The sequence below is a fragment of the Myxine glutinosa genome, chromosome 12 (genome assembly GCF_964187855.1).
Source record: "Myxine glutinosa chromosome 12, kmMyxGlut1.1, whole genome shotgun sequence".
In the NCBI taxonomy this organism is placed as follows: domain Eukaryota; kingdom Metazoa; phylum Chordata; class Myxini; order Myxiniformes; family Myxinidae; genus Myxine; species Myxine glutinosa.
The window spans coordinates 56130102-56153196 of record NC_136272.1 but is presented as its reverse complement, the minus strand read 5'-3'; the positions used below and the strand labels follow the sequence as shown (position 1 = coordinate 56153196).

At 44.0% G+C, this 23095-nt stretch overlaps 1 protein-coding gene across 7 annotated transcripts in view; it reads left to right on the top strand.

Annotated features, from left to right (window-relative positions):
* The window catches only part of LOC137412947 (general transcription factor 3C polypeptide 1), a 322675-nt gene that overhangs the window by 221124 nt on the left and 78456 nt on the right, over positions 1-23095 (top strand). For 5 of the 7 annotated variants that reach the window (XM_078766833.1, XM_078766832.1, XM_078766831.1 and 2 more), the window contains exons 33-37: positions 2410-2582; positions 2719-3525; positions 7168-7448; positions 18689-18954; positions 19098-19551. In XM_078766833.1, the coding sequence (XP_078622959.1) occupies positions 2410-2582; positions 2719-3525; positions 7168-7448; positions 18689-18954; positions 19098-19551 (1981 nt within the window). The remainder of the gene's footprint in view (positions 1-2409; positions 2583-2718; positions 3526-7167; positions 7449-18688; positions 18955-19097; positions 19552-23095) is intronic. The other 2 variants (XM_078766836.1, XM_078766835.1) reach the window with 1 other exon arrangement.

Sequence of the window (23095 nt, the reverse complement as noted above, 5' to 3'; positions counted from 1 at the left end):
CCCCATAGTCATCTCTAGGCCGCCTCCATGAATATTTGTTCTCCACACCTGATTTACCTCCTTGAGTTTAAGTTCCTTCTGATACGCCATGTCACCTTCCTTTAACTCCCTTTCGGCTCTCCTTTCCTCTGCTCTTTCCTTTGCTCTTCTTTCTTCTTCAGCTCTCCTTTCCTCGGTTCTGCTCTCCTCGAGTTCTTGTTCTTGTTCTACTCTTCTTTCCTCGAGTTCCCTTTCAGCTCTCCTTTCCTCTGCTCTTCTCTCCTCGAGTTCTCGTTCCTGTTCTACTCTTCTTTCCTCGAGTTCCCTTTCAGCTCTCCTTTCCTCTGCTTTTAACCTTTCCTGGCTCTGCAGTTGCATCTCCATTTTCCGGAGCTCCACATTTTCTTTTTCCTCGGGTAACCAATCCAAGGCTACCTCTTTCCATGTTCCTTGTCCCCCCAGAGATTCCACCACCAATGTCTGCATCTCTGCTTTCTTCATATGAGCTCGGACCTCCAAGTTAAAATGTTTGGCCAATATCAAGAGTTCCGATCTTTTTAACGGTTGGAACTGTGCCTAACACCCTATTTACCACCGATCGGAAGGAACGTTATAACTTCTAAGGACTCGGGTCGGCCAGATAAAAAGACAAGGGGATTAACCCCCCCTTGATAAGGGGAGCGCCGACGTCCGAGATCCCTAACAATACTAATAAATTACAAATAAATAATATCACCAATATTACAAATACATTTGTGCAAAAGAAATGTTTGTATTATGATTGGTGGAAATCATGACAACACAGCAACTCAAATTCAGTCAGGTCATTATCCTCGGTTAAACAGGCCGTGCCTCTGCAGCAACGTGTGGTGGGGTGAGCATAACATGCCAATCCACACCAGTTATTTATATGACAGAATTCCCATGAAAACTGGGAATGAATTTCAGATAAATTACTTAAAATAAAATATCAGCTTAAATATCGTGTGGCCCTGAATGGTTTTTCTCTCATCTCCCCTTCCTTCCCCAAGGCAGTGTTCTGGGCCCTGTGCTTTTTCTGGTCTTCATCAATGATCTCTCCGACTCTCTGGAAAATCCTCTCTATCTCTTTGCTGATGACTCCACTCTCTGCCGCTCCATTCCTCATCCCTCAGATCGGCATTCTGCAGCCTCCTCACTCTCTGCAGACCCAGACAAAATCACAGACTGGTCAAACAAGTGGAACATGTCTTTCAATCCTGACAAATCTCACGCTCTCACTATGTCTCCGAAAAGACCGACTGGACAACCCTCCAATCTACTTTCTCAACAATCCTCTTCACGAAGTTCTGTCACTCAAGCTTTTGGGTCTCACTATCGGCCATGATCTTTCCTGGGAAAACCAAATTTCCAAGCTGGTCTCCAAAGCCAGTCGCCGACTGGGCATCCTCCATCGTGCGAAGTCCGTCCGTGACACAATTGAACTCCTATCCACTTACAAGGCCTTAATCCGCAGCTTGAGGGAGGACACATCCTCTTCAATTCTACTCTTCCCTCCAAGTCATCAAGACAGCTGTTCACTACCATCTCAGAGCATCTCCAATCCAAAACCATGATCTTTTATACTCTCGTTAACCCCCTTCTTGCCACACAATTCCCTCCGAAGTTTCCAGTTTTTCCTCCTTAGATTATACGTCTCCATGCATGCATGCTTTGCATCTTGTTAGATCACCTGGAACGAAGTTCAGGGGAGCTTATGTGATTGCACGTTGTCCGTCCGTCAGTCTGTCCGTAAACACTTGCAACCTCTTCTCCGAAACCGCTGATGGGATTGTGACCAAACTTGGCACAAATTATATTTGTTGTGTTGTGACTAAAGGTTGTTCATGGCATTTAAGTCTAGTAACAATGAGTGCCTATACCAAAATAGGTCTAGTAACAATGAGTGCCTGCCATTAACATGAAATGCTTCCATTGTTCATTTTTTTCCAAATTTGACCCTGTCTCTGTGGTTCTGGAGGGAGGCACGAACTGTTTAGCCGTGGTGTCCCGCTTTTTGAAGAATAAGTTGTTTTCGAGTATTATGTAATTATTTTTATCCGATCCCCTCCCCCTCCCTCCCCCTTTCCCTAACTTTCAATTATAGTATTCTTGCTAACTTTTTAAAGTTTCAAATTTTTTTGTTATTACATTTTTCAATTACGTATTTCATTTCTTTACATGTTTTTTTCATTTTCTCAATTATTGTTATTTTTTATTTATTTTCCAATTCACAATAATTTAATGTCCCTATTATGTATGTTTTTAATTATTGTTCCTGTTTGTTTTTAATTATGATACAGAATTCCAAGTTCCGTATTACCAATTGGATAATATTACGAGTTGGCTGTACTGGGAACCATGAGCAATCTCTGGTTTATCTTCAGGATTCCCTTATTCTGTTATCCTCAGATGTTCTCATTGTACAAACAATACCCAGAAGCCTTGCTGTTTCGGGCATTCTGCAAATTCAAGCAGCATGGCCTAGTCAACCGCAGGCGGCGCAATCACTTGGAAGGCATAAAGAAAGACCGTGCTTTACCCTTTGCTCCTATGAGTTACCAACTTTCACAGTCATACTTTAAGTAAGTCCTATGAAGTTTATTTCCTGAAAGTGCCAAGAACAATCTGCAAGTACAACATATCGGAAATGTTCATATCAGGTATTATATTTGTACTCTCACCAATACCAATACACTTGATTTCATTGTTTTGCTCCAGGTTCTTTATGTGGCGTTTCCCAGGCAGAACGTGCTCTGATGCATTTGCATTTATTGAACGGTTGTGCCATGTCGACAATGATCATCAGCCAGATGCCACTGTCTGCCTCCGTCTTGCTGATTTCACCGTTTCACCCAGGGAAAAGGATTTGTGGCAAAAGTGTGACACTGCAATTTTGGGATCTGTGGACCCTGAAGAATTGTCTATAAAACAGGACTTAAAGTCTGTTTGTGGCAATAAGAAACCAGGACTGGTGCAGTGCGATGATAGGCAGGATGCCATGAAAATGCAGCAGTTGGTACAGGCCAAGGATCAAAATGTGCGTGATGATGAGTTGAACGTTCAGATGACGGTCACACAGAATTGGAAGAATGAAGTAGTTGGAGAGATGTTAAGAAGTGAAGATATTGGTGAAAGAAAGGCTGAGATAGAGGTACCTGAAACAGTAAGACATGTAAGTACAGGGGGGGATGCACAACGAGTGGAAACTGCAGTTGAATATGCAGAAGACGAAGTAACTGCAGGAGAGGTAAATGAAAATATATTGGTCAAAAAAGCAAAGAGAGATTCTGAGATTGGCAAGGCAGGAAAAGACCTTGACACAGAAATAACTGCTGCAGATGGAGGAGGAATAGAACGCAATAGAACGGAGCAAGACCCAACATTTTATTCCATAGATGCTCCCGGTGGATCGTGCATGGCTGTGCTTGAGCTGATGTCCATGGGATTGCTGCAGGTGGAGCTGAAAGTACCAGACGATATTGTCGTGGTTGACAGCATGATGGTTGATAACACTGTCTTGAAAAGGTGAGGCCCTTTAGGTGAGCTTGGTTTAACCCTCTGGGTTGTACTTGATTTTAACCGTAGGGTCGTCTTAAAGTCACTACGGAGATATTCTACCCAGTTAACCGTCAACAGTCTCTACTTGTTAACCCGCGCATGCGAAGCGAAAGTGGGGTTAAGCAATTGATTTATGTCTCTGTAGTTAAGGTGGCGATATCTTTCGGTCTTGAGTTTGGGCACCTGTCGTGCCGTTGCATAACATCAGTTTGTTTGACTCAGCCTGTCATCCTTCTGAGGTCAGCAAAATGAGCACCAGCTTACTGGAAGCAGAGGCACTGCATCGGCGGCACAGCCACGCTCCCAGCATGATGCAACCAGCTGACAGGCTGCATACAAAATAATAATACAGGAAAAGAAGCTTTGTTTTATGTTGTCATTACCAGAAAATAATACTTTTGATGTTCTTAATAACTTTTATTCATGAAAAGAAGCAGCACAAAAACAATGTACAAATATGTTAATTAAGGGTACAGTTTGGACAAATTTTAAAGCTGAAGTCGATAACCCCATTTTCCGCATTAGCACCTACATTTGTGGATTTGCGGTTCACGGGGGATTTTCAGATGTGTAACCCCCGCGAACGACAAGGCCCTCGTGTTGCAAAAACCTTAACAGTATGTGGGGTATCATGTTCTATGAAATCTGTAGTAGTCTAGTTGTATTAATGCTTCCATTTCATCTTCTGTTCCTCATATTTTATCTCCATTGCTCTCTGTATCATCATCTTCGATGAAACTGCTAAATACAATTGGTTGTGTCAGCATAAGATTTGCATTTTATCGGATAATTGCACACTTTCCATTTGTATTGCCCTTTTATTATGGCATGTTCCTTTATTTGTATGCCTTGCATTCTCTTGACCAGGTGTCAGGTTGTCTGTGATGCATTTGCGCATTTAGAATGGCGCTCGTTACAGATTCAGATACAGATAATTTTATTGCAATATGTAACATCCATGAATATCACCGAACGACATTGTAATTCTCTGAATACGAGTGCTCTCAATGAAAAAGAACATTTCACAAAAAAGAAAATCGGACATAAAATCAAGATCCATGGTTTAAAAGTCGGACCACCAGGATAAAAGCTATTCCTGAAACGGTTGTGGCTGTTTTAATACTGCGGTACTGACGGAGCCTGGTGTTGGTTTAGCGGTTAGGGTGCCGGCTTGGGATCCTAGGATCCTGGGTTCGAATCCCGATCGATCGCTGAATTAACGCCAGGGTGTTGACTCAGCCTGTCATCCTTCTGAGGTCGGCAAATTGAGTACCAGCTTGTTGGGATGAATGATCACGGTGTGTACCCCGATTTAGAATAGGTACACCGTATCCCTGTGCATCATAAGAGGCGACCAAGGGTTGGCGTCAGGAAGGGCATCCGGCCATAAAATCATTGCCTCAAACAGGGAACCATGAGTGTCATGGGGCCCGCAAGGCTAACCCCCGCTCTAGCGGGGAAAATGGCCTGAACACGATCATTCATTCATTGACGGACATAATGTAGTTATTTTGAACATGTTAAATCCAGGATGACTAGAATCTTTGACAATATTTATGGCTTTTGCAAAACATTTGGACATGTCGATAATGTCGAGTGCAGGTATGTCACCACCAATGATCCTCTGTGCAGCACGAACAACTCTTTCCAACAACTTGAGGTTGGTGTGAGGTGATGTTGCTGAACCAAAGAATAATCGATGCCGTTAAAATACTTTCAATAACCCTGCGGTAAAAGGTCAATAAATCACCGCGCTGCATACCAAAGTTTTTCAGCTGTCTAAGGAAGTACAGGCGTGGCTGGGCCTTTTTAGTGATACTTCCAGTATTCAGAGTCCAGGACATATCAGGTGAAATGTGGATCCCCAGAAATTTAAAAGAACTCACAATTTCAACATCTTGACTGTCAATGCTTTTAGGAGCATGTGTAACACAGGGCTTCGTAAAATTCACGATAACTTCCTTTGTTTTACGAACATTCAGTAATGCTGATAGGAGCATGTGTAACACAAGATTTCCTAAAATCCATGATGACTTCCTTAGTTTTACTAACATTCAGTTCAGGATTGTTGGCTGAACACCACTCTCAGGACCTAACCTCATCTCTGTACGTCGATTCATTATCATTCATGGTCGGGCCAATTAAGGTCATGTCATCCGCCAATTTTACCCGGAAGTTGTGTTCTCGACTAGCAACACAGTCGTAAGTAAAAAGTGAATACAGCAGAAGACTTAAAGCACAGCCTTGAGGAGCCCTGTGTTCAAAACAAGTGATGAGGACGTACGGCTGCCAATTTTAACGACCTGTGGCCTGTCACTTAAGAAGTCTAAAATCCAGTTGCAAACAATAAAGAGCAGAGATTGCAGAACCTCGCCAGGACGTATTTTCTTTGTGGTTTGTAAGGCTTTTGTGTTAAAACAAATATGGCGGCCGAACCACGTGACCAATGACGTCATTGGGTTTTTTTTCTCCACCAATTTATCCATAAATGATGCTCAATAAATTTCATCTTGATCGGATGACGTTTTTTTACTTGTCTAATGACGACGTCATAATGGAGGCACCTATGACATCATCATTAACATATGTTATTCCACATGGAGAGCTCTTCAGAATGAGCCATGTCTCAATTTTTTCTATGCAGCGCTTTCGGAGATATAGAGGTGCAAATGCTTTCGGTTTTTCCAAGATGGCGGCCATACCACGGTACCTATGACGTCATAATTATAATTAAAAAATTACACAGATGGAGTTACACATATGGTGAAAATTTCCTGTCAATCAGACCAACGGTTGCAGAGAAAATCATATTTATTCTGTGCGGACAAACAGACAAACAAGCAAATTAAAAATCACTCACAGAGTGACGCTTGGCAAACAGAACAAAGTAGAACGGCACTCAGTAGGAGTAGAGCATCCTTTTGACCTCAAAAATAATTAGTGGTTGAATTCAGTGACCTGATATGCAAATAGTCTTCAAAGTTTAAGTTAAACGGTTTAAAATAGACAATTTTGGAAATCTGGCCGATGTTGACCTCAAAAATAGTTGGTGGTTGGTTTCAGTTAGCTGATATGAAAATCCTTTTCAAATTTAAAATCAATTGGATGGAAATTGAGGATTTTAGAAATTTGAAAAAAGTGGTTGACCTTTGGCCTATGTTGACCTTTTGACCTCAAAAATAGATAGGAATTTTTCGGACCACCAACTCTACCATTTGGTGAAGTTTCGTGAAGATTGGTTAAAAACTGTGACCTGTAGGCAAGTATATGTGAGCGGACACACACACACACACACACACACACACACACACACACACACACACACACACACACACACCCACACACACACACACACACACACACACCAACACACACACCAACACACACCAACACACGATCAACAAACTTGCAAGGATTTTTTTTTTTTCCTAGTAACAAATGGACTCAAATGCAATACCCTCTCCTCTGGCGAGGGTAATAATATAAATAAAATCCAGTCGTTAATAAACTTGAGGCTGCTTTCAACCTTTTATCTTTGAAAATTCTCCACTTTTCAGGTCTTATCTGTGGGGTTTGTTTTCTGAAAGAGATTCATGTTTGTTTGTTCAGGCAGCAGTCAGATTCAGATGAAGAGGATGAAGACGACGAAGAGGAAGAAGAGGAATATGAGGGTGAAAAGCCAAAACCACGCCACAGTTCCCGCTCTTGGCCAATTATCTCGGCACAACTATCTTCACGGGTCAACTACCTGCTCCTGCGTGGTTGCTACATGCCTGGAATTGGAAGTGTTAAAGGCACAAATCGCAGCGACAATGTCGTCGTCAATGCATGCCAAATCCGCTTTGGCTTAAGACATTCACGTGCACCCTATGGATTGGCACCCTCTACAGGTAGTGTGTGAAATGTTGCAGCATAATTTTCCTTCTTTCTTTAAACCTCTTGAAAAATCTTTCAAGATCAAATCTTGGACATTGCAGTTGTAAAGTTGAAATCTTGTTTGCTATCGTGGAGCAAATGTGGATGTCACCGGAACTCCAAAATGGAAATATGGTGGAAATAGTGCCACCTTTGCTGGTAACCAGTATCATCTTCCTTTATCTTACTATAATTCACCAAATGTCTGTCCGTCTCTGTCTGTCTGTCTGTCCGTCTGTTCCCAGGTACCGCAAAAACCGTTGAACCGATCGCAACAAAATTTTGGGTGGGTGATCCTGGGACCCCCTGGAGTAAAATAGGCTATATTGTTTTTCCAATTTTTTCCAAACACGATGGAATAATATTTACCGATATGAACAGTGATGTGGCTTTTATTGAAATTCTACAAATACTGTTTAGATTTTGATGATTTGCGTGTGATATGATTTAACTGATGTTTATATAAATCATTTTATAATAAAAAAAACCCCTTCAATTTCTGATATTTTGCCTTTTCATTTGGGCCTCCCAATTGAAGCCCCTCCTGTAGGGTGGGTACCGTTGCTAGTCTTATGAGAAGACCCAGACTACCCAAAAGACCCTGATGACCAAAAAGACCCCGAAGACTGAAAAGACCCAATGGACCCAAAATACCCGAAGACCGAATAGACCCTGATGACCCAAAATACCCCGAAGATCTAAAAGATCCCAAAGACTGAAAATATTCCAAGGACCCTTAACCCCGAAGATCCAAAATACTCTAAAGACCCTTAATGACCTCGAAGACCCAAGAGAACCAAAATATCCAGAAGACCCAAAATACCCCGAAGACCTAAAATACCCAGAAGACCTAAAAGACTGAAAAAAACCCAAAGATCTTAAAGACCCCAAAGACTGAAAATATTCCAAAGACACTTAACAACCCCAAATACCCAAGAGAACCAAAAGACCCTGAAGACCCCTAAATACACTGAAGACCCAAAATACTCCAAATACCTAAAAGACCCCAAAGACTGAAAATATTCCAATGACACTTAACAACACCAAAGACCAAAGCGAACCAAAAGACCCTTAAATATCCTGAAGACCCAAAATATTCCAAATACCCCAATTACCTAAAAGACCCCAAAAGCACTTAACAACCTCGCGGTCCCCCTGTGCTGTCTTTCCCTCGTGGTCCCCCTGTGCTGTCTTTCCCTCGTGGTCCCCCTGTGCTGTCTTTCCCTCGTGGTCCCCCTGTGCTGTCTTTCCCTCACGGTCCCCCTGTGCGGTCTTTCCCTCGTGGTCCCCCTGTGCGTGCGGTCTTTCCCTCGTGGTCCCCCTGTGCGTGCTGTCTTTCCCTCGTGGTCTCCCTGTGCTGTCTTTCCCTCGCGGTCCCCCTGTGCTGTCTTTCCCTCGCGGTCCCCCTGTGCTGTCTTTCCCTCGCGGTCCCCCTGTGCTGTCTTTCCCTCGCGGTCCCCCTGTGCTGTCTTTCCCTCGGGGTCCCCCTGTGCTGTCTTTCCCTCGGGGTCCCCCTGTGCTGTCTTTCCCTCGCGGTCCCCCTGTGCTGTCTTTCCCTCGTGGTCCCCCTGTGCGTGCTGTCTTTCCCTCGTGGTCCCCCTGTGCGTGCTGTCTTTCCCTCGTGGTCCCCCTGTGCTGTCTTTCCCTCGCGGTCCCCCTGTGCTGTCTTTCCCTCGCGGTCCCCCTGTGCTGTCTTTCCCTCGCGGTCCCCCTGTGCTGTCTTTCCCTCGCGGTCCCCCTGTGCTGTCTTTCCCTCGCGGTTGTCAGCTCTTTCACGAGCCTCGATTCAGTATACAAAAAACAACAAAAAAAACCCCAGAGACCCTTAAATACCCTGACGACCCAAAATACTCCAAATACCTAAAAAGCCCCAAAGTCTGAAAATATTCCAAAGACCCTTAACAACAATGAAGACCCAAAATACCCTGAAGACCCTTAAATACCTCAAAGACCCAAGAGAACCAAAAGACCCCGAATACCCTCAAATACCTCGAAGACACAAAAGTCCCTGAAGCCCCAAAATACTCCAAAGACCTAAAAGACCCCGAAGACCTAAAATACCCAATGGATCCCAAAGACCCAAAATACCCTGAAGACCAAAAAGACACCAAAGACTGAAAGACGATTTCCACCTTAACAACCCTGAAGATCCAAAATTCCCCGAAGACCCTTAAAATCACGGGTTTATTTTTCGTCAGCAGTTTTTCGAAGCTGTCCCGCTCTTCACGCACGCTCGGTTAAGTAATATTGTTCACAATTGTATTTTTGTCGAAACTGTATTTATCTTACGTGTGTGTACCTATAGTGCGTCCCTAGGAAGATTCTAGGTGTTAATCTTTCATACCTGTATGAAATAGTCGAGTATTTTGTGCCGAGTTATTTGCGGCCTAGTTCTTGAAGCTTCCTACCTTGAGGCTTTGTTTTCTCTCAGCGGTCGATTGTGGTCCATCGACTTGAGGCTTTGTTTTCTCTCAGCGGTCGATTGTGGTCCATCGACTCTCGTTCTCTCAGTTTTTTCCCAGTCTTTTCACCCCGTACTTCCTTGTTTAAAATATTAACTAAAAAAAACAAAAAACATTTCCTTCTTTGTTCTTTTCGTTCGTTCTTCGACCACGTGTTTCACCCCCATTTCACCCCATTCCCCAGATCATTTCACATTTCCTGTAACTCGTAATTAATTAATTTTCTCTGTTTGCACCGCGTGTGCGGCCTTGTAGCCTTGCAGCCTGAGGATTCCCCCGTCGAAGTTTGTTCACTTTGGTTCCTTCCTTCGCTGTTTTTGCTTTGTTCTTAGATTTTTCCCTTCTCCCCCGAACTTTCCCGAACATCTACTCTTTGTCTAACGTCTTAAATCCCCCCCCCCCCCTCCCAAAAAGACAAACCAAAAACAAACAAACATTTATTTCCGTTTCTCCACGTGTGCTGTTGTCTCATCATGTGCTTCTGTCCACGTGCGCTTTCTCGCCCCGCCCACATTATCTCCTTGCCCCTAGATCTCCTTGCCTTCCACCTTTTGCCCTGTTCACGTGACTCATGGTTGTCCCTCGAGGCTCCCTCTCCCCGTTGGTATTTTTGTGAATATAAGATTGTTCTTCACGGTTCTGTTTAAATATGTTTAAACTTTCCCCTGCAGTGTTTTATTCAGTGGTATATTACAACACACTGTTTTTCTTCCTATTTAAAAGGCTATTTTCAATTTCCTCTTCAACACATGCCACTTCCAAAAAAAATTCAATCTCTTATAATTCTTCCTCAAGACATGTTTGAAATTCACATTCATTCCACCCTTCCTCTATTAGAGGGGTCAATATATGGTTGAACCCCCAAAAAATTGATACAAAAGGTTTTTCAATGGATTCTAGTACTATTGGGCATGCTAAATAACATACTAAAAATCTAGTAACATCTGACTTCCGGAAAGGGGTCATTTTCAAGATGGCGTCCAAGATGGCCACCGGGAGCTTAAAATGGCCATATCTCAATTATTATTCAACCTAGAAAGGTGGTTTTGGTGTCTAACCCTAGATTTTAGGGCCCAAGGAATCGTAATTGAATCAATAAAATTACCATCAGTTAATTATTTATTGACAAGTCCAAGATGGCATCCCAAGGTGACATCCTGATCCACTAATATGGCTCTGTCGAATAGTAGTCAACCGAGAGAGATATTTTCAGTGTGTATACCTAAGTTTAAGGCACCCAGGAAATCATCAAAATTACTTAAATAAGCACAAAGTAATCAGGTAATCCAGTAAGCCAGGTTTACCAGCCCATTAGGCATTTGTTGTCTTATACAGTTAATCGCTATTCATCGTCATCCTCCGACTCACCAGATAATGAACCAAGTGTGTGTTTCAGATTGGAGATAAGAGTGTAATGTGTCTACACCACTGCCACCTGTGACTCCAGTCCACAGTATTCAGTGATCATCTATCTATAATTCCAGTAATATCTGTGTGTATGTATGTATGTATGTATGTATGTATGTATGTATGTATGTATGTATGTATGAATGTATGTCTGTGACCGCTGTTTCTCGACAACCACGGGTCCGATATACTTTAAACTTGCCAGGTATATTGCTGGGGACCCGAGGATGTGCCTTTTCAAGGTTTCATATTAATCGGACAAGTAGTTACCGAGCTATGTCCAAAAAACGATTCAACCAATCAGAGAGCAGCGAGCTATCACGTGTGCCGAACGTGCCGAACAGACTCTGCCTCGGACGGCACATTTGAGAGCGTATTCATTTATTTCACGTTGGCAAACTATGTTGGCGTTAAACTATGTTTTAAAACTAATTAAAACTAATTTGCGATTCATCGTAACTGCGATTTGCGACCTTCCGGACAGTGAAGACTTCACTTCCGGCAGCCAATCACAGAACGCGTTGTTGCGAGCCGAGCCGAGCGCGTGCGCCATTACGGTTCGTAATTCGATTTCTTCCGGAGAAAATAATAATTTCTCGATTTCTTATGCGCATTATTTCTCCCAGAGCGAAGGGCGGAAGCGAAGAGCGTTGTTTTTTTTGTTTACGGGCGTACGGGCGTACGGGCGGGGTAGAGCGTACGGGTAGCGTTTTTTTTTTTTTTTGGCAAGGAACGGGCACCCACGTACGGGCATGCCCTAGTTACAGACAAAGGTTTGTACAAAGCTTGAGAGGATATGGCAAGGGACAGACTATTTTATATTGGGGAGGGGGACTGAAAAATCTGACAAACAATTTATTTTCATCTCAAAAGGAATAAGTATATTATTTGGTACATGTATGCATAAACAAAATCCATATTTTTTTGACATTTCCAAAAGAAATGTACACTTGTAATGCTCCAGACAGTGTCTTGAAGGTCATTCATTGTAACTGCTCCACTGCCTGCAAGACACTCCGCTGCTCTTGTAGACGATATGGACTAACATGTACTACTGCCTGTGGACCTTGCCAACTTGAAGAATGTGACAATCCACATAACAAGTTTCTTCCAGAGGAGTCAGAGGATGACGATGAATAGTGACTAACTGTATAAGACAACAAATGCCTAATGGGCTGGTAAACCTGGCTTACTGGATTACCTGATTACTTTGTGCTTATTTAAGTAATTTTGATGATTTCCTGGGTGCCTTAAACTTAGGTATACACACTGGAAAAATCTCTCTAGGTTGACTACTATTCGACAGAGCCATTTTAGTGGATCAGGATGTCACCTTGGGATGCCATCTTGGACTTGTCAATAAATAATGAACTGATGGTAATTTTATTGATTCAATTGGATTCCTTGGGCCTTAAAACCTAGGGTTAGACACCAAAACCACCTTTCTAGGTTGAATAATAATTGAGATATGGCCATTTTAAGCTCCCGGTGGCCATCTTGGACGCCATCTTGAAAATGACCCCTTTCCGGAAGTCAGATGTTACTAGATTTTTAGTATGTTATTTAGCATGCCCAATGGTACCAGAATCCATTGAAAAACCTTTTGTATCAATTTTTTGGGGGTTAGGTGAGTTTTTTTCGTATATTGACCCTACTATATCGTTCTTAAACAGATCTCTAACTTGAAAATCACAATAAACCCAATTTTGTCATAAATGTTCATCTTTCATTAATCATCCACTTTCTAAACTCCCCCCTTGCCCCTCCCCTGCTAAACTTCCCCCTAATCCCTCCCCTTCAAAACTCCCCCCCAACCCCTCCCCTTCAAATCTCCCCCCCACCCCCCCCCCCCTACCATCCCTCTCCAATTCTCTCCCCTCCCACCTCCTCAAAGCTGCCTCCTCCCCCCTTCATCTCCCTTCTATCTCATACCTCCACCTCCCCCAACCTTCTACTTTCCTCTGCTCCCCCCCCCCCACCTCTCAAACAGCCCCTCCCTGTGCCTCATCCCATCACCATCAAACCTTTCGTCCTCCTCATCCTTACCTCTCTTGTAACTGTTCTATAATTTCTGACACACGATCAACTGCTCTCCCTACCTCCCCTCTCATCCTTCATCCGACCCTACCCCTCCCCTCCCCTGTCCTGCACCCGATGCTTCCTCTCTCTCCTCATTAATGATATGGACCTCAAACATCCGGGGCCTTCGCTCAAACCTGGCTGATCTCTCCATTCAGGTTGCTTCTGACAATCCAGACTTGATCTGCTTAACATAAACTTTCCTCCTTCAAGATGTCTCTGATTCCTTAATATATCTTCCAGGTTACTCCCTCCTCCGGTATGATCGACCTGAGTCTCGTCCTGGTGGTGGGGTTGCTATCTTTATCAAAAACTCTCTTCCTCACTCTCCTTGCACTGCCCTCTTTCCACCCCACCCCCATGAGTACCTCTGGCTATGACTTCCTCTCCGCTCCCACCTTTTGTTAATATGTGTTCTGTACCGTCCTCCAAACAGTGATGACTCCATTTACATTTCGCTGTCTGACAACATGGACCAACTTCTATCAACTCATCCAAACTCTCTCTTCCTCATATGTGGCGACTTCAACTGTCATCATGCCAGCTGGCTGGGTGGAGGTTCATCTCTCACCAGCCATGGCACCTCAGCAAAGGACTTCTGTGACTCATTGGGACTGACACAATCTGTCAATTTCCCGACCCGGATCTCAGTCAATGTAGTATCTTCTCTTCCAGACTTGGTTATGACAAACTTCCCTGGAAATGTCTGCTGCTTTTCTTCTGCTCCAATGGGTTCTTCTGATAATGTGCTTGTTAAAGTGGACATCTCTCTGGCCATTCTCAGAGAACCTCCTCAGCGTTTCCGAGTCTGGCATTTCACTCAGGCCGACTGGCACAGACGGTCTGAAAGCAGCTATAAATCATCTGGACTGGTCTCCCATCTCTTCTGCCTCTGACATCAATTCTTCCTCGGAATTCTTCCAAAGCAAACTGCTCTCTCTCACGCACAGATTTATTCCATCTCGTCTTCAGTTGTCTTACCCTTCCTCCCGTCCATGGTACACTGAATCTTGTGGTGAGGCAATCTCAGTTCCTTCCACCAAGCTCGGAACAAGTGTGTGTCTAACCTCAGGAGTGCGAGGAAGCACTATCTCTCCACACTCAAGAATGAACTCTCAAACCTGTCTCCTTCCTCCAAATCCTGGTGACGTCTTGTCAAATCCGTTTCTGGTGTTTGTTCCTCCTCCATCCCCTCCCTTTTACCTCAAATGGCGACACAGTTGACACCACACGTGACAAACCGAATGCCTCAGTTTGCCTCAAAATCTTGTGTCCCAAACCCATCTCTCTCTCTTCCCACCTTACCCAGTCGAACCCAACTGCTCTTGGACTCTGTGTCCTCTCCTGACAAGGTGGAGAAGTTTTTGTCAAACCTCGACTTTCATTCTGCAACTGGACCAGACGGCATCAGCCCACGGGTCCTAAAAGCCTGCTCTGCCACTCTATCTCACCCTCTCTCTGTTCTCTTCACCCTCTTTTGCACTTAAGGTCATCTGCCAGCATCTTGGAAATCAGAAAACATTTCCGCTTTACACAAAAAATGTGCAAAAACAGATCCTTGCAACTACAGACCAATCAGCCTGCTCCCAATTATCAGCAAAGTCATGGAATCCATCATTGCTTCGGATATCAAATCCTTCCTCTTCTCCAATGGCTTGATCTCTGGTCATCAATTTGGATTCAGATCAGGTCATTATACTCTGGACATGTTGCTTCTGCTGTCTCAACAATGGATTGAGGTCCTCAATGCCAAACAGGAAATCAGACATATCACGTGCCTTCGATACGGTCTGGCACCCAGCTCTGCTCGCCAAACTCTCCTCCTATGGTATCCATTGAAATCTCCACGCATGGCTTGCGGACTTCCTCTCTGGTCGTAGTCAACGTGTGGCCCTGAATGGATTTCTCTCATTTCCCCTTCCTGTTCTGGCTGGAGTTCCCCAAGGTAGTGTTCTGGGCCCTGTGCTTTTTCTGGTCTTCATTAATGATCTCTCCGACTATCTGGAAAATCCTCTCTATCTCTTTGCTGATGACTCCACTCTCTGCCGCTCCATTCTTCATCCCTCAGATCGGCAGTCTGCAGCCTCCTCACTCTCTGAAGACCTGGACAAAATCACAGACTGGTCAAACAAGTGGAACATGTCTTTCAATCCTGACAAATCTCACATTCTTACTCATGTCTCTCCAAAAAGACCGACTGGAAAACCCTCCCATATACTTCCTCAACAATCCTCTCCAAGAAGTTCTGTCGCTCAAGCTTTTGGGTCTCACTATCTGCCATGATATTTCTTGGGAAAACTGGGCATCCTCCGTCGTGCGAAGTCCTTCCTTGGCACACCTGAGCTCCTCACCACATACAAGGCTTTCATCTGCAGCTCAATGGAATACTGTTCCCCCCTCTGGGGGAACACCTCGTTCCTCCTAGTTTCCTCTTAGTTCCTCACACCTAGCTCGACTTCACGCTGTTGAAACCAAAGCATTCAGAATCATTGGAATCTCCCGCGATGAAGCTAATTCTGAGGGTCTCTCTCTCTCTCTCTCTCTCTCCCTCTCCCTCTCCCTCTCCCTCTCCCTCTCTCTCACCCTCTCTCCCTCTCTCCCCCTCTCCCCCTCTCTCCCTCTCTCCCTCTCTCCCTCTCTCTCTCCCTCTCTCCCTCTCTCTCTCCCTCTCTGTCTCCCTCTCTCTCTCCCTCTCTCTCTCCCTCTCTCTCTCCCTCTCTCTCTCCCTCTCTCTCTCCCTCTCTCTCTCCCTCTCTCTCTCCCCCTCTCTCTCTCTCCTCTCTCTCTCTCCCTCTCTCTCTCCCTCTCTCTCTCCCTCTCTCTCTCCCTCTCTCTCTCCCTCTCTCTCTCCCTCCAGGCAGGTGGTCTTTCTGTCTTCTACCGACTCCTCTCCGGCCTTGCTCCCCCAGCTCTCTCTGTGCTCTGTCCCCCAAATATTCCTGCAGGTTGCACAAGATCTGCCAGCAACCCTCTTCTTGTGAAACTGCCAAAATCAAGACTCTCTGCTCACCTTCACTCTTTCATTCCTCTTTTCTCCCGCCTCTGGAACAAACTCCCACACTTTCATCAATCCCACTCATCTCTCCAGGTCTTTAAAACAGCTGTTCACCACCATCTCTTATCCTCCTCCATCCAAAACCTTCATATTTTCTAAACCCATTAAAAAACACCGTCATATTGTAGTGGAAGTGGTGAGTGAGACTCAAGACGCCAATGGTCGGAAACAGGTTTTACAAAAGGTCTGGTTTATTAACTGGTTATTCACTTCATTCCATTACCAAATAATACCGTTTAACTCAATGGACCAGGTTAACTCTATTCGCATGGTCCTTCTCGTTCGGCTGCAGCGCCGAACTCGTGGTACGCGTTCATTCCGTCGTGCAGGGCTTCTGAGGATGAGTGCTCTCTCTCAGCGCTGTTCACAGGGTTCCGTTCCGTTCCGTAGGTCAGAGCTTCTGGTGACAAGTCTCCTGACTCATAGTTTGCTCTGGTTTTTATGGGCCTTGTCGCGCTAATCCCTTCTCCGCTAATGCCCCGAGGTCATGCATGCACCGAGTCCTGGCACCAGCTCGCTCCCCTCCTGCTGCGAGTTCCCTTTACCAAACGATAGGGGGGTGCTCCAGCCTGGGGCTGTGACCAGGTGGACAAGAGATTACCATGTTCGTGCACATTCTTGGCATTCATTTACGAAATCATCTATCTGCTTCGTTACCAGTCTTAATCAATGAGTTACCAGTGCCAATCAATAAGTTACACTGAGTTACACTTCCACAGGTGACGTTTGATGATGTTGTTTTTTCTGGAAAATTGAGATGCCTCAAAAACCAAGGACACCTAAATTGAACACAAATCAGCAAGAGCATTATTACCAACGGAAATCAGCAAGAAATCCAAGTCAAAGTAGTTGTGTCAGCAAAAAATATCCGATGACAGAAAAATGTGTTGCACGCTTCTTTTTTTTTTTTTTTTTTCTTTTTTTTTCTGTATACGAGATCGAGGCTCGTGAAAGAGCGAAAACGCTTGGAACAAGATCACCCATAGGGTGGGTACTCTGCTAGTTGACATAAATGAAATATGTATGAGTACTTCAGCTCTGTGCCTCTCGGTGACACCTGAGAGGCCCACACTGGTGGGTTTGAAAATTAAAAAATTATGTTTTTTTTTTTTCCAAGATTGAAGCTCATGGAAAAGCAGGGTGACAGAGGGTATACCCTGGCAGTCGGGTGGTGGGGCAACTCTTGTACACAAGAAAGGAATGAATGAACAGCAAATGGGGAGAGAGAGAGTGCAAGAGAACAAACATGGCAACATTCAAACTTTTATTTATTTCTTTTTTTGTATACATGACTGAGGCTCATGGAAGAACTAGAAGAACATTTCCGGAAACACGGAAATGCTCCTGGGAAAGAACATAAGAAGTGAATGTTCCTTGAAATGAATCCAAACCTCCAGGAAAATTGTAATTTCTTTCAATTTGATAAAAAAAAAAAAAAAAAATTTACCCGGATTACCTGGGTGGAGTAAAAGGCAACAGCCGGCTCCTCGATTGCTTCTGACGTTTTTCATTTGTTTTTAGAAAATATGCCGCGATATCTTTACTCTTAAGAAATATGATGATTTTGGAATTTCACCCTACTCTACACAGCATCGGCAAATAGGCTAATGCTGTCTGTCAGATCCCGGAAGGAAAAGTCCGACCCACATTCACACAATTTGTGAGTGCATGTCAAACGGACTTGTCTTTGTTTCGTAAAAAATGACAGGAGAAGCTTTTGATATATTTTGCTGAAACAACGAACAGATTCTCGATGGATGAAGTGAAATAAAGGAGTAGGATAAGTAGGAATCAACTCTGGAAACTTGGAACTGTCACAGGCTGGTAATCTGTAGAATTTAGGGTTTGGTTCCTGGTTCCAATGAATAGAATGGCTAACCCCCGCTCTAGCAGGGAAAATGGCCTTAAAATGCATGTTGTTGTTTGTGTTGTTGTTCCTGGTTCCAATGGAGGGAATCTATTTTAACTGGGTAATTGATTATTTTGCCCGAGCCTACAAGTGCGAATAACGAATGTGTAACGAGTTGAATAGGGTGGTGTCACTGCGTCAAAGGCAGTAAACTTGCGGAATTTTTTTTAGTGCGACCTTTAAAATCATTTTACTTCAATTTAATTATATACTTGTTAACATATGATATTTGTTAACATTATTCACTGTCATTGATTGTGCAAACTAACCGATGATGAGATTATTTTGTGCCTTGTTTTATAGATGCACGAGGTAACAGTTACAAAGTTGAGCTTGGTGCTGCCGGGCTGCCATTATGGTTCAAGAAAAAAAGGAATGCCATAGATCAGGAATGTGCTCAAAACACAGAAGTAGAGATGACGGTGAATGAAAGTATCACATCCGCATCCCTTTCGACCACAGTGCTGTCTGTCGTTGAGCAGGCTGGGGACATCGGCTTACCGTTGACAGCACTCATGCAAGCAGTTGGCTTTTTGGGTCAAATCCAGGAACTGCAGGATTGTGTGCAGGTTTGATTGGAGGGGGAGGGAAGGGGGGAATAGTCATTTTGCATGGATTGACGGTAATGTGTAGAGCTTGCATTTTTTGGCCCAAGAAAAAGTATATCAACTAATATTTTAATTGAGTGTTAATTTTTTTGGGGGTTTTATAGGACCTCCTGACACAGGGAGCTCTGCTCGAGGTCGGCAGGTCAGTCCCTCACCTTGTGTGCCAAAGCAAAGCCCGAGCCTGGCTAATCGATCTGCACAGAAAGCAAACTGCAGTACATGGTAGTGACATCGGAGAATCACATTCCGCCACTAAGCGATGCCACAATTCCGATTGTGACTCTCCCGTGTCGAAACGAAAGGTGACGGCGGGTAATCGAGCTGAGGATGAAACACCGGGAAACTCTGCAGTGGATCAGCAAGGACCCAGGACATCTGAAGAACGTGTGATGGACAGTCAGGAAAGTTTTGTACTCGAGAGAATTGAAGAACTGGGGAAACAACTGACCGAAGATGCAGTTACACCTGTTGAGTTACCGGGCAATGTTTGCGAAACATCGTCACTGAGGGATAAACCGGAGCACGACAATCCTAATACATGCACGGATGTGTTAACAGGTGTGTTTGTACATTTATTTTCTTCTGCTTTTTTGTGTTAAGAGGATGGTGAGTTAAGGGTGATTTTAATGTTTGTAATTTCTTATCTTATGTTTTTTCTTTACAGTTTGAAAGGAAATTATCTCATGTAAACACGTAGTTTTCAAAATGTTTCTGATAACCGGACTGACTGTCTCACTGCAGCAATAACTAAGACGAGGGAGATCGCTTCACAAACGCTCCATCTATTATGCCTAGGTCTTAGACATCTGTTTCTGTTTTCGGGCTCGGTGGTACGACATTGACGAAGGTATGGAGCTTACAGGGTCACCTGTGATGCTGGCAGACACCACTTGACACGTCGGGTACCACGGAGCAAAGCAATTGAGGACTGCTCATTTGCTTGACCTGACACGGCATCAGCGATATCTGCAATAACAAGGAGAAAAAGACATAAAATGTCATGGCCCCCTTGGTTTTAGTCTACGGAGTTGAAGGCCAACAGTCACCCATTTTTGTTTGGATTACAAAACAAAATCGTCTACATATGTATACTCTCAAATATTATTTGCGCCAAGTTTGAACAAAACCGGTCCCTGTCCGAGAAATGGATAGGGACACGTTTAAGTAACAAAATGGCTGCCAGTCAGCTATATTGGATCTGATCTCGAAAAAAATGACGTGCAAATGTAAACTATCGTTCATTATCTGTGTGCCAAGTTTGAATAAGATCGGTAAATGTATGTCTGGGAAATGGTTGGGGATGTGTTCAATATCGGGGTTTTTAACAACTAAAATGGCCGGCAGTCTACCAGTCAGCCATCTTTGATCAGAACGCAAAATAAAGTGAGGTGCACGTGTATGTCATCATGTACTGTTTGTGACAAGTTTGAACAAAAGCGGACCATTTATGTTTAAGAAATGGTTGGGGACACGCTTAAGTACCAAAATGGCCACCAGTCGGCCATCTTGGATCTGATCTTGAAAACAAATAACGTGCATATGGAAGCCATCGTTCATTATCTGTGTGCCAACTTTAAACAAGATTGCTAAATGCAACTCTGAGAAATGGTTGAAGACGTGTTCAATATCGGGGTTTTATGGCGTAGCCCATGGGGCAAAGCCGCCTAGAACAGTGTTTGTCCATCCGTATGTATTGTTGAATTTTGGGGTAGAGTGATATATAGATCAGTTAGATCTGTGTAGTATCATGCTCCAACTGTCGTGAAGAAGAACAACGAATTTGATGTACATAAGTAGAGGACCTGTTTAGCCGGATGTCGGTTTAAGCTTGTATATTTGTGGTCATACGAGGATGGCCTTGTGCTACATAGAGTCGGGATTATGCTAATTCCCCTGTGTGTGAGACCTTGTGATTTATCCATTGTCCCTTATGGCATGACACCAATAGACACTAGGCATTCCCAATAGCACCACACATACTAGTTAAATTCCCCCCACAATAAAACTCACCGGAAGTGCCGGCAGGAAGCTCCCACGAATTGCGCCAAAATGGCGATAAAACATTGCTCTGGCAGGCTGAGGCCATGCCCACCTCGCGACGCATTGGTCGAGGGTGTTTGATGGGGGCATCACATCAATGAAAGGCCAGAGTAAGGCAGGACTTGTGATTGGCCAGGGGCGGAGCAAGGAGCAACCCGCTGATTGGTAGAAGGAAGCGACGGACTAATTGGCAACTGGACAATGGCATGAGGAGGACAGCGCGAAGCGCTCAGTCAATGGTGAAGGACTGACGTGGGAAGAACATTTGAGAGGTCGAGAGGCGACAGACTGATTGGAAGGGAGGACCGATGATGTCAAGAGACAGGACGTAAAAACCATGGCTGGCCGGCATTTTGCTCTCTCGTTTTTTGAATCCCTTGGTGCTTGGACCTCGTTCGCTACTGCCCTCACGATTCCTCTACTCCGACCTATTGCCCTCAAGCCTTCCTTCACCCTCGACCCTCTCTCCCTTCTGATACGGACGTTGGGTGCATCGCAGTTCCGTACCGAATTTGTGAGGACATTGCACAGCGGAGCAAGTGGGCTGCATGCTCGCTCGCTTCGCGCGGGATGCCTTCATCGGGGCTAAGCGAACAAGAGCGAGTCAAGGCCATGATCCACAAGCGAAGGATTCAAGTGGATTAAAATGTGATGAAAATCAAGGTGAGTCCACACATAAACTCCAGATCATGAGCTTTAATCCACTTGAATTCAGCAGCATCTATAAAAGAATGATATACTGATAAGCAAGCATTCCTCAATCATAATATATGGCAGTGTCATATAAAGCATACTATCTCTCTTACCGACTTATAGCCAGACAATTGCAGAGTAATCCCTGTCGCTACATACCATTCTTTTTTAAGCTGAGAGCGGATGAAGAGGTAACTGCATCGGTTAATAACCATCGTCTCATATCATTAATATTGTTTTGTTATTATATATATGTGTGTATATATATATATATATATATATATATATATATATATATATATATATATATATATATATATATATATATATATATATATATATTCTCCATAGGTGATTCTGTCTGTCTGTCAGTCTGTGAGTCTGTCTGGGGGTGTGGCCTCCTCTGTTGAGGGAGTAGCTCCACCCATTCTGGAAGAGGCTTCAAAAACAAATATCCACTATTTTGTTTACTCACATGGCTTTGAGGCCTCTTTTGTTAGGCCCATGGTGTCTTGCTCTCTCTCACAGTTTTATTTAAACTCTAATTTAATATCTCATTTCATTTTTCACAGTCGATAACATGGTTTTAGACTCTGTTGAAAAAAAAAACGGGAATAAAATTCAATGAAAGTTACCGTTTATATAACAAAACCGTTCAAGTTCCCGTTTTCAAAGGCCTGTAACAGTGTAACATAAAGGCCATTCATTGAGACTCACAATTTTATCTCGACTCTAATTCACCATCTGATTTCATTTTTATCGATGTAACAAAGAGAGGTTTTAGACTTGGGTCAGCAATAATTGAGAAAATAAACGCACACACAGGAAATTGCTGAGACATCTTACTATAATTCACCAAATGTCTGTCCATCCGTCCGTTTGAAGGTACCGCAAAAACGGCTGAACCGATCCCAACGCTATTGCTACAGTTTTGAGATTGCACATATTGATCATTAAAGGTTAAAGGGTTGCCCCCCATAGTTAGTCCACGAGCAACACGAAGGCCACCTTGTAGTATTAGTTATGTCATAGTATGTGTAAGTATAGGCCATTTCCCCTATTAATGTCTGTGTTGTGTAAAGACATGAGTTTAGGTCCCCTTCATTTTGAGTCCACCCTCCAATTCCACCTCTATGGGTATAATTGATCCCGCGCCCCATTTGGCTGACCCACTCAGTGCGTTACGCTTTGGCTACCCGCATCATTTGTTACGCTTTGGCTGACCGCAGCATTTGTTATGCATTTGGCTGTTACCCATTGAATTAGGGTGCTCCCTAGTCGAGTAACACGAGGTAGGCCTAAGAAGGAGGAGCACCGGGTTGGCGTGGGGTGCGGCGTCAAGGCGGAGCGTCAGAGGCGATGACGGTAA